We start from the raw sequence: 13220 nt of genomic DNA, 5'->3' as shown, positions 1-13220 counted from the left end.
AACGTTCGTAGGTCGGGAAGAAGGAGGCGGGAACCGGCAAACATTTAAAGATTTAATAACAAAAATAAACAAACGTAAAAGTAAAGCGGCAGCCCCTCACGGACGACTGCCGCACACAAACCACAAAATAATATCCAGGCCTGGTCCTCTCTCGTCTTCCACTGTCGTCACTCCTCCTTTTATCCTTCCGGAGCTCCTCCGTGGGACTCGAGACCGGTGAGTGTCGCAGGTGTCGCTCATTATCATTAACTCCACCGGCCTCGCTCCGTTCCCACGGCTCTCGGCCCCGCCCCACTCACCACATCCACTTTAGACATTCTACTAACTTTAAGTAACTTTGTAACTACATGTGAAGTACATGTCAACTAATTCTCATTAATTTGCAATTACATGTCTACTAACTCTCAGGGTGGACTGTTAGGTTAGGTTTAGGGTTAGTAGAATAAGTTGACATACTTGCAAAGTTTCTCATAGTCTGTATGTTGTATGTTGTGGACCCATCAAAATAAAGTGTTAGAAGATATGAAGCAGACAGTCTACTAATACTCTAATGACTGCTAGTTGACATGTAGTTGTAAAGCTACTTACTGTTAGTAGAATGTCTAAAGTGGACTATCGAAATAAAGTGTTTCCATTTATTTATTTGCTATCCGTCTGTCTGTCTTTTGCTCTTTTGTTCTTTATTTATGTATTTATTTTATTTTTCCTGTTTATATTGATTTGGAAAGTCCAGTTATCAAATATTTTTATTTTATTTTATTATATTATATTATATATAATTTATTTTATATTTATATATAGAATAATAAAAGAACAAACAGATAGATAAATTAAAAGCATTATCCCCATGAAGTCAAACTTTACAAAAACAAGTTTTTGTAATCAAATGCATGTAGTCTAATTTAGTTTATCATATCAAATACAAATTACACCAGTGCAAATACAAAGTGCATTGCACCAGGATTGAACTAACTCTTCTTTGCTTGCAAAATAGCTTAGAGCAGTGTGGAAGCTAGTTTATGCTAGTTAATGCAGGTCAAAGCTGGTTTCTTTTTCTTCCTTTTTTTTCTAGTTAAGCCGTTGGTGGTCAAGCTACTGTAGTTCTGATACCTGATGGGTACACATGCCAAGGATCAGCATCCAAAACAACATATGCTGATCTTTTCCTCAGGGTTGCACATAAATTTACAATATTTATTAGGAAACTCATTAGCACTTTAGTCAAAGGGGATTGTTGACATCAAAAGGTTGAGAAGGAAAGTCATTATACTCAATCTGCACTGAAAGTGAGTGCAGTGATGCAAGAAAACCAGATCACACCTCAGTTATTTCACTCTCAGAGAGAAAAAATAACAAACAAACTGTCACTGCAACGGTACCCTTTTAAACCTCATTTAACCCTTTAGGGTGCATATTAGTACCCAAAATATACGTATAGTACCTAAATTGTACATATTAGTACCTTTTAAAAGGTTCCAATAAGAACTAATGGTAACACTTTATTTGAAGGTGTCATAATACATATTACCTAATTAAATACTTAGTAGTAGCCGTTGTACTTGAAACAAAATGTACTTACCATGTAACTAAGTTATAGAACAGTCTGCACTTACAGTTTGTAATTATGTAGATGTAATAGCACATATGTAACAGACCGAGTCTGTTACACAGCTACTTGTACATTTAAGTATAATCTTGATACACTTTATTTTAAGTAGCTTATGTTTGTGTAATATTATGTAATGGCAACATTATTGCAGCTGGATAAGGTGTACAGTATAGATACACATGAAGTACGCTTAAGTATCTTATGTCTGTGTACTTACATTTATAATTACGCTGTATAAAGTCTGCAATACATATGTAATAATCTTTTGGTTACATAAGTAGCTGTGTAACAGCCTGTTACATGTGTAACAGTAGCTGCCTATTACATCTACATAATTACAAACTGTATGTACAGGCAATTTCATAACTTAGTACATGGTAAGTACATTTTATTTCATGTAAGTACAACGACTACTACTAAGTACTTAACTAGGTAATTACTCTGTATTATGACACCTTAAAATAAAGTGTTACCGAACTAATGTTTTTGTCATTTTTTCTGAGAGTTTATTGAATCATCATACACTATTAATAGTAAAAAAAAAAAAAAAAAAAATTAAACGTGAACTTTTCAAAAATAATAAAATAATACAAGTACAAACACACAAATAAATGAATGACATAGATTACAATTATGAATAAATATAAAAACAATTTGACAATTTAACAAAAAATACATAAAACTTTTCTTAATATTTTAAAGCAGATTTCATTTTAATATTTTCTGTTCTTGTTTAATGTCATTTAATTTCAGTTAAAGTTTTAGAAATGCTGTTTGTTTCTGTCCTGTTTATTTTTTAAATATATGTTTATAGTTTTTTTTATTTAATTGCAGTTATTATAGTACTCCAACTTACAAAAAAAATATTTTTAATATTTTTATTTTATTTAAACTGATAAGAAATGGTTTTAATTGTAGTTACCAATAATAACCCAGGATTGCACCCATCACAACCGAGAAAACCTGTGACATTCGGCACTTGCCGTTTACAAAACATCATAGATGAAGGTTTGAGTAATCCAGCTCGGCTGCATTTGTTGTTTAATGCACTCTTTCATTTATGCGTCATCTTCTGTGAATCCCAACATCCCAACCCAAGTGGTCCGTCCCCGTCCCACCCGTCAAACCTGTTGGCTCTGTCACCAACCCTTGTTCTGGGAGCTGATAATTTACAGATGAGAAGAGGCATGAAATAAACAATGTCATAAACGCATCCAAATTGTCTTCTAATACGAAAGCGTACGCTGGAAGATTTCCCAGAATGCATCTAAGCGAACAAAAGCCCAGCACATGGGTACAAAAAGAGGTTTGTAAACTTTGCCACGCTCGAGCCCCGGCGGCGTAGCAGAGATATTACCCAAGCTGCAGCATTACTTAACCTAGGCTCCTAAGGCAACACAAGACTCTGGCACACAGCCACTCAGTCCATTAAAACAACAAAAAGACTAATGTTGTGACCTTTTCTTCATCCATCAGGGGCGAGGGAGTGTCTCTCCGCAGCTATCACTCAAGTTTATTGTGTGGGATTGGTAAGTGCTCTTGAGGAAATATGAAACAGGCTTGCTGTAAATGAGGGAGAGTGTAGTATTTGTTATTAGGATGTACAAGAAGGCTTCCAGGAAGCCCCCGAATAAAGAAAACCCCCATGAAACCCCATCCATCCTTCCATCAGAGGGCACTTTAGACCAGAACCATTAAGAATCCCATAGTATTCTCCCTTTACTGGGAGAAGATCTCTATGGAAACCAGCGAGGAACAAGAAACAAGTGGCGAGTCTGACCCAGGGCTACCTGAGTGAGCAAAACTGGTTTAAGCCTCCTCCTCACACTGTCTGGAATCTCCTATCGCTCCGTCTTATTACCTCTCGCTCCCTCGCTTTTCACAGCCTGTGCTTTTATAGAGAAGGTCAGTCTAGGTGAGCAATGGGGATTATGGGACATTACCTTTGACCTGGTCTAGCGCTAAGAGCAGTTCACACAGGATGTTGTGCAGTTTACTTCTCTAATCTGGTGGTTTTTAACATTTGGGATTAGTCTGCACCCAAATTTTCACTCAGCTCTGTCATCATTTATTCATGCTTGTGTCATTTCTAACTTTCATCTGTGGGGGAAATATTTTATTCATGTATGTACAGTATGTATGTATGTATCATGTATTCATGTATGTAGGTATGTACAGTATGTATGCAAATTTAAATTTATATTTCATTTATTTTTTGTCCATACAATGAAAGTCACCAGAGTCCAATGTTTTAAACAATATTGACAAAAAATATTCAGATTTAAAAAACAAAAAACAAACAAACAAAAAAAAACCTTAAGGCAGTGTTATTGTTAAAAAATAAAATAAAATCTAGAATCAATCTTATATTTTTAGCCTTCACGAATGTATATCTATGTTTATAATTATATATATATATGTGTGTGTGTGTATGCATATATATATATATATATATATATATATATATATATATATATATAACACACACACGAAAGCTAAAAATATAAGAATGATTCTACAATCTCTCTCTCTCTCTCTCTCTCTCTCTCTCTCTCTATATATATATATATTTAAGTCTACATACTAATAAATCCTATAATAGTAAATAAATAATATTAAAATTACATTGCACATGAATGAGTTATTTTCATTTTTGGGCAAACTATCCCTTTATTTTTGTTAATCAGGATCTGATTAGATGAAACGTGTTATTGTGTATTAAAAAAGGGTAAAAAAAAGTTTTATAAAAATTATTTTTTAAAAGATTCAAAAGAGGCATTTTGAAAAAAAATATATTTTTTTATATAGAAATGTTATAGTACTTATAGTTTAGAATAACATGCATGAATCGTGCACAACAAGACCGATTTTGATTTCAAGCTGACTTCTCGTGCGAACGGTAGACAGCAAACTGCTGAACTTTTACATTCTAGATGAACACGTAGATTCAAAAAGAACAACTGCATCCAATTCAAAGAGTTTAAATGAAAACATACTGCATAGAACATACTGAGCAAAATCTGTCGGTGATAAATATATGCTCTTTTGTATCTGGAGGTAAAAATAGCACAGGAGGACTTGGTGATATGTTGGAAAGCATTAGCGGCTGGGGAAGGCCTCGACAAACTGGCATGCTTTTCTAATTTGATCAGAACAGGAAGTTGCACTAATCCTTCCTTTTAGAGAGTCCCTGATATGTGTCAGAGAAGCTCGAAGCTCACACGCTCAAGCCCTCTAGACTCCCTGATCAGCAGAGAAATTAGCCTACTTAACTGAGAGTATGTGTGTGTGTGTGTGTGAGCGTATGAGAAAGAGAGATTGCTACGCTTTACCCATCATCGAGGACTCTGAAATCGGCAATCCTGATTACTCCCTGGAACCTCTTACAAGAAAAGGAGAAGACGAAGATCCGACCTCGCTTATTAACAAGCTTAGCATCTGGCTTTATGTGTGCCAGTGAGCGGGACGTGTTGGGCCTCTGCATTGCCACTAGCTGATAATGAGCTGTCTTCACAGAACAATGCTGGCTTTATTTCAAAAGAATATGTTCCGTTTCAAATCACAGATCAACAGGAGGATGCAAACTTGCTAAGTTTGTGACAATTATTAGCATTGTTTACAAGGAAAAAACAAGAACATCACTATCACTGTTGCTCATAGTTTAGGTTATTGATTGAAAAAACTGTTTGTGCTACAGACATTAATAATACCTCAATTTGCACAGCTTGCTAGGAAAGGTACACTACACTGTTCAAAGCTTGCTTTTTAAATGTTTTTGAAAGAAGTCTATTATGCTCACCGAGGCTGCATCTAATATAAAAATATTGTGAAAAGTTATTATCATTGAATATATGTTAAAATGTAATTTATTCCTGTGATGCAAAGCTGAATATTTTTCAGCATCATCACTGCAGTCTTCAGTCACAAGATCTATTAGAAACCATGAAAAATATGATAATTTGTTGTTTAAGAAACATTTCTTATTATCAATGTTGAAAACAGTTCTGCTACTTAATATTTTTTTGGAAACTGTGATACATTTTTTTTTTTTCAGAAAGTTTAAATCCCACTTCTTATAACTTGAATGCATACTTGCTGAATAAATCATTAGATTTCCTTAAATAAATAAAAAAATATCTAGAAAGCTTCCATCCACTGGAAAACCATTTATTATTGTCAATGTTGAAAACAGTTGTTCTGCTTAATTTATTATTTATTGTTATATTACTTTCTATTTTTTGCAGAAGCCGTGATACATATTTTCAAGATTTTTTTGAAAGTTTTTAAATGTTAATTAAGCTTACTTTGCTAAATAAATGAATTGATTTCCTTCAATAAATAAATAAATAAATAAAACTGAATAAAACGAATGAATAATACTTATAATTGGACAAATAAATGGACAGATGATTAAAATGATGGAAAAATTCCCAAGGAATCATCCAGAACATCTTATCAACCGCATTACAATGCCGGAAACATCATGTTAAGTTTTGCTCCAGCAAACACCACTCACTTTAGCCTTTCATCAAATTAATTATTCAAATTATTCATTAGAATGCATCACAATGCTTGTTAACTGTTAGTTTATATGAGCAGAATAAATCCCAGCACCTGACATTAATATCTCCTCTGTTCGAATGGAAATCAACTAATCAAATAAAGAAATAAAGCCATTGCTTTTAGTTAACTGCTATTTATTGCATTGCAGAGGAATGTTGAGCACAAAGCCATAACCATGGCATTAAACTTGCTTACGGTGCCTCTGTAACTGCCACCAGTTAGAGCTGAACTAAATTAAACTGTATATTACTAGTACAGCACTCTCCTCCTAAATGACATGCCTTTTCTGGCCATGACTTTGTTATTCTTTCTGGGTGCATCTGCTGACCTAATGACCACAATCATCTCATCCACCTCAAAACAATACGGCTGCGCTTACCATATAATCAAAGCAAGATTGACTATTGACCAGCGCTCTCTCGGTTGAATTGATTCATGCAGGCTTCTCTTCTATCTCCTATGGTGCTTTATCTAAAGTTTTTAATCCCACTCGTCATCTATATTTGTGTTTTTAATCCATCCTGAGAGAACGCATTTAATCGTCAATTACAAGTGAAGCCATTCAACAGCACATTAAAGGGCGTAAGGTGATATCATCTCATTTCCAAGAGATGATTTGAGTTCGCCTGCAGCTCTGAGTTCACATTAGGTGTGTTGAAAATGAGCAGTGTTTTACGTCCTAATTGTGAGTTTTCTGATTGGACGTCAAACATCTTGTAAACTGTACACGGAAAGCAATAATCAGGACTCTTAACCTGTCCACAATTTTCACAATTGTTTTACTAAAACATTTTATATAACTGTGCATTTATATTTTGGATAAAACAGACAACCAAATAAATAAAATAATAATAATAATAAAATAAATAAATAAAATATGTAATAAAATATTTATTAAATATTATATTTACACAATATGTACATAAATAAAATATATTATATGATATATATTTTCAAGAAATGAATGCTTTTATCCGGCAAGAACGAATTAAATTGATCAAAAGTGACAGTACAGAAATGTGTAAACTTCCTATTTATCAAAGACTCCTGAAATTTTTTTTAACAACTTTTCCATTCAATTATTAAGCAGTATAACACTTTTCATCATTGATAATAAAGAGAAATGCTTCTTGAGCATTTATTATCATATTAGAATGATTTCTGAAGGATCATGTGACACTGAAGACTGGAGTAATGATGCTAAAAATCCGCTTTGCATCACAGGAAAAATGTAACTTTAAAATATATTCAAAAAGTCTTTTAAATGGTAAGAATATTTCACAATATTACAGGTTTTCTGGATTTTTTAAAATCTTGTCGAGCACAAGAAACATCTTTCTAAAAACTTCCAGACTCCAAACCTTTGTGCTGTATAAGTATAACATTTTGAGCAAATGTTGAAAATGCAAAACTGACAATTTATAAAAAATGTTTTGTTTTTTAATAAAGTATTGTAAATGTTAAATTTTTTTTCTTTAACCAAATTAAAACTAAAATATCGTTTTACATTGTAATCAGTTCATGTCTCCTCTGCATCCTTTATATATAACACCCCCCACCCCCCCAATTATATTTAAGTTTCAGCTTTCAAAATGTACTTCATCAGAATTGACCAACATCATATGACATCATATGACAAACATTACATTCAAACATTCATCATGCCATCTGTCGAACTCAATCATACCAGATTCTGCCAAAATGAATGCTAAAATTCATTCATATGCCTTGTGAGGTTCTGTGTGTGAAAAGACAGAATGCACAGAGATCGAACAGCTAAACAGAGGTCAACATTGGTAATCGCATTTTAAAAATAAATATAACATGAAGGTTGGGTTTTACTAAAAGCATAAAAGCTTTTCATCACTATGCTGTAATATGATTACAGAGAACACTGAAAATAAAAAGAGATCCACAAACACACCTGATACAGCTGTTCACAACAGAAAACATATATTAAACATATTATATGAAAAGCAATGTTACTCCAATGGCGTTCAGAATATATTAACAAGATGCAGATTGGGGACTGATATACGAAAGAAACATCTCTAGAAAGTCTTGTTAACATGACCTCAGGCATCATGCATAAAACTTTTCATTACCTTCTTTAAATACATGTTAGAATTTGCATATACACCCACATCACTGGGTCATGGCTTCAGCAGAACAGCACCGGAACAAACTCTTGACATGCACGTCAGAAGCAAAATGCTTTCTCAATATAATACATCTACTCTCTCATCTATGCACCTCGCACACTTTGAATTTTTACAGTTGTCAGAGACTGTAAATCAGATGTCAGTGACAGGCATCAGTTCCTACAGAGAGAGACAATGGAACGATAACTCTTCCATCTGATAAAAAGTGTGACATTGAGAACTGTTACAGTTGTCATTAGCAAATGCTTCTCTGGTTTGAAATACTTTAAGAAGTTTACAGAGATTTTGCCTAGGCTGAGAGCAAAGTGCCATAAGAATGGAGTTCCTAGACTTGCAATGCAAAATCTAAATGATAATGCTTTGATACACTGTAAAAAAAAAAAAATCTAAATAATAAGTATACAAATATGTATATGTATAAGTAAACACACACACATACTGTATATAACATCTATGATTATTATTATTAATTATTATTATTTTAGTCCCTTTTGTAATGTGTGTATATTGAATATGGTATATATTGAATATATAAAAATAAATGTAATGTATATTTATAGTAGTTTCATAATATATTTTTGAGACACATACATGCACACACATATACAGTATATATATATATATACATACACATATATACATATGTACACACACACACATACGCACACACACACACACACACACATATATATATGTACACACACACACACACACACACACATATATATGAAAAAAAAGATTATGAAGACATCTAACAATACGACAAAACATGTGCCTTGAGATAGAAAAAAAAAGAGCAAATTTTTATTCTCTGTCACTTTCAAGGTACTCAAGATAAGTGCTGGCACATCTCAGTATATTCATTTTATACAATTCCAAATGGGATATTTGTGTACACTACAGTATTAAATGTCCTGAAAGATAATTTGTGAGAGATTGAAAGTGAAGTATCACTAACAGACAATACAGTAAAGCAAGGCTAAGTCAATCTTTCTTGTCTTTTTCTCTTTCTCACACAATACCCTCAATCGGTTCTCATGTCTCCTGTCTGAATGCATTAAGTCCTTGTACACTGTCTAAAATAAACCCAGTCTGGCAAAACTGATACTGTCTCTGGCCACAATTCCATTAAGCTTTTCATGTCTAAAAACTCTCACCAAAGTCATCGATATGCCTGCATGCTCTTGACAACTGTGCAAAACAAAATTCTTCACAGTTCCCCTGCAAAATGCTGCATTAGTGTTTACTAAAGGCCGAACGTTTACAAATCTGGATGGACTGCATTATCAAAGCACTAGCCTGCCAGTACTGATGGATGGGCTTTGCGAGAGCCTGTGTGAAGGCTGTGAGGTGTCTAGCGATTATCATAAACAACTTATTTTATGCTTTTCTAGCAGTATTTCTCAAAATAAGCATTATATTGTGGTCATGACTATGCATTGTGTGTGTGTGTGAGAGAGAGGTAAAGCAGTGAAGTGTGGGGTGATTCAGCACCATGGACAGCACCAGAAATTATGATAAAGGAAGGCATTTCAGCACCATGGACAGTGGAATATATTACCTCTATGACAAATGGAGGACAATCAATAGCTTGTTAGCTGAAACTACTTGAAGATTTGACATGCATAATGTCAGAGGTTGTGTGTAAATGTTTCTTGCTTTAAGGTCAATGTGCTTGCAAACAATTTTACCTCCTTAAGATGACATATCCAGGTGAGAGACTATTCCTTTCACATTCAAATCAGGATGTAATTTCATCTTTTGAGAATTGGTTGGTTTACAATCCTTCTACATACCTTCCTTTCTTTTTCATTCTTTCCTTCATTTTGCCTTTTCCTTCTCCCTTCCCTTTCCTATCTTTCCCTCCATCCATTTTTCTTTTGTTTTTCTAATCCTGCCTTACTACCACTTCCTTCTTATTCAGACACTTCCTTCATTTTGTTCTTCTTCCTTAATTTGTCCATTCCTTCCTTCCTTCTCACTTACCTTCCGTTACTTTTCTTTCTTTCCATCCTTTCCCCTTTTCTTTTTTAATCCTTCCTTCATTCATTTTTTTATTTTTTGCTTCTTGCTTGCTTTCTTCCTTCCACTTCACTTTCTTCCTACCCAATCAATTTTCCCAATCCTTTTTTCTTTTCCCAGTCTTTCTTTTTTCTTCCCTATTACTTCCCTACTATAGTTATTTCCTTTCTCCCTTCCTTTCTTTTTTCTGTCCTTACTTATTTGTCCATCCTTCTATCCTTCTTTCCTTCCTTCCTTCCTGTATTTCCATTTTCCTTTTCTTTTTCATTCCTTCCCATGTTCCCTTTTGCCTTCTTTTTCTTCGCTCCTCATTTCCCCCTTACTTTTCTCTTTTATTCCTTATTGTCTGTCTTTCTCATTCCTTCATTATTATATTTCTGTCTTTCATCCTTCTTTTCTTCCTTGCTTTTTTCTGTCCTTCCTTCCTATATTTGTCCTTGCTTCTTTCCTTTCCTCCTTCCCAAATCCATTTTCCTTTGTCTTTTTTCCTCCATTTTCCCCCTTCTTTCTATCTTGCCTTCTGTCCTTTTTCTTTGTTTTTCCTATTTTCTTTTATCTCCAATTCCTTATTTTTGTCTTTCCTTTTTTATTTTCCTTTCTTTCTCCTTTCTTTCTTTCTTTCTGTCCTTTTATCTGTCCTTCTTATATGACTCCTTCATCCGTCTTTCCTTCCGCCTTCCATCCCCCTTTGTCTTTCTTTTGTCCTTCTCGCTATCTTAACTTTCGCTTCTTGACACAAAACAAACTGTGTCTCCATTAACATTTAATGGTTCCTTGTAAAAACCCTCAAATAATGTCCACCTCTAATGAACACCAAATCCATCTCAAAGCACTCTGAATCTCGTTCTCTCTCCAACCGTCTGTCTTTCTCCCTGAAAGCCTTTACACAATGTTCTCTCCACCTCATTCTCCAGGGATGCTTTCCATTATAGAGCCGAGATCCAAACAATACAGCACGCATGTAGCTCTATTTCTGAACAGTGAAGGGTGCCGGTGGTGTATTGTATTGCTCACAGCTGTTTTCTGAGAAACAAACTTCACAGTCTAATATGAACAACTCATATGAAAAGCTAAGGAGTGTAGTTTTTAATTGTACACTTACTTGATTTAAAAATGCAAGCAATAAAAGGACTTTTGTTTCGCCTTCACATACACACGCTGAAAAGAAGTCACGAATTTACCACTTTTGGGGTCGACGGAGAAGTATGGCTGTCCATGCAGAACGCTGTACACCACCCGCGCACTGTTTCCATATGTAGGGTCGTCTGCATCTGTCGCTGTGACTTGAAAAACTGATGTACCTGCAGAAAGAGAGAAAGAGAGCAAAGCATTGGTACTTTGTGTTTAAAGAGTGGTACGAATGCACCTAAATGAATAGCGTGGCCAAAATTTTAAATCTGATGAAAATGTACATCCAAGATTTAGATAAGTTTGTTTCTCTTCATCAGAACAGACTTGGAGGAATTTAGCATATCATCACTCACTCACCAATGGGATCCTTTGCAGTGAATGGGTGCCGTCAAAATGAGAGTCCAAACAGCTGATAAAAACATCACAATAATCCGCAAGTAATCCACACCACTCCAGTACATAAATTAACAACTTGCGAAGCAAAAGAGCTGCATGTCTGTTAGGAAAAAATACATTATTAAAACATTTTAACTTTAAACCGTTGTTTCTGGCCAAAGTCCATAATCCATAATAATGCTTCCTCCAGCGAGAAAGTCCATCCTGTTGTCCTCTCACATCAAAATCCACCCAAGTATTTGTTTTGGACGTGTTTTCACTTGTAAACAGTGCTTTACCTGTGCATATTTCTCTCCTGATTCAGATGGTAACAACTTTTCCACTGAAGAAAAGAATATTATGGATAGAAGACTTGATGGATTTGTTTATTATAAACACAAGACAATTAATGGACTGAAGTCATGTGGATCACTGTCATGATTTTATCAACTGTTTGGACTCTCATTCAGATGGCACCCATTCACTGCAGAGGATCCACTGGTGACCAAGTGGACCAATCAGACACACAACTATTTGTTATATTTAACAAATAATCTCTTATGCCCCCTCACTTAACCAAAGGGCCTACTATGAGGGTCTGTGGACCCTTCCCCCAAAATGCATCTAACACCTAAGAAAGGCAGAACAGGCATCTGGTTCCATGGCAACCCATCTGATAACATTTGTTTTATTGCTCAAAGGAATGCGGGCAGAGCAACTCACTTCATTTCCCCTTAGGAAAAAGACATTATGTCATAAAAATGGACTCTTCTCCAATTAATTCATAGAAAAACCTTTCTTTGAATGAACACACATATCCTCAGGTCCCTGTGTATATTATTACTGTTCTTGTATATGTTTTTGTGTATTGTATACGGTTTTATGCATGCTTACGATAGATTTCCCCCCGTTTCTACCTGGGAAGAAACTCCCAATTACCACCGAGCCAGAATAACATCTTTTGGAGTTCATCACCCTTTAAACCAGAAGAACTTGAAGAACTCCAACACCATCAAACCTTTAATACCAGATACCAGACTAAATTAATCTGATTTTGGGCGAACACATCCCCCAATTCCCTTTTGAGCTAAAATTTGCTACATGACATAACACTAACTTCTTCATTTTCAGCAAATATTTTTACGTGAACTATGCCTTTTGTGTGTGTAGGGAAAAATGTTAAATTAAACACAACACAAGAGGACTTCCAGAACAATTCATCAAACACTATCACTTCGTCTTCATGGAGACAAGTCCCTAAACAAACCAGGAGAGTTTCTCCACTGTTTCTACCCAGACTAAATCAACAATGATTAAAGACAGGCTGGAAATGCAGTTGTGTGCTTTGTAATCTCTCT

At 34.7% G+C, this 13220-nt stretch overlaps 1 protein-coding gene across 1 annotated transcript in view; it reads right to left on the bottom strand.

Annotated features, from left to right (window-relative positions):
• The window catches only part of LOC306857467 (cadherin-18-like), a 101516-nt gene that overhangs the window by 44536 nt on the left and 43760 nt on the right, over positions 1-13220 (bottom strand). Inside the window, exon 4 of the mRNA XM_079397425.1 lies at positions 11538-11657. Within this exon, the coding sequence (XP_079253551.1) occupies positions 11538-11657 (120 nt within the window). The remainder of the gene's footprint in view (positions 1-11537; positions 11658-13220) is intronic.

The sequence above is a fragment of the Barbus barbus genome, assembly GCF_936440315.1.
Source record: "Barbus barbus genome assembly, chromosome: 38".
Taxonomy (NCBI): domain Eukaryota; kingdom Metazoa; phylum Chordata; class Actinopteri; order Cypriniformes; family Cyprinidae; genus Barbus; species Barbus barbus.
Note: the sequence above shows the minus strand (reverse complement) of the source record. Positions and strands in the feature narration are given on the sequence as shown.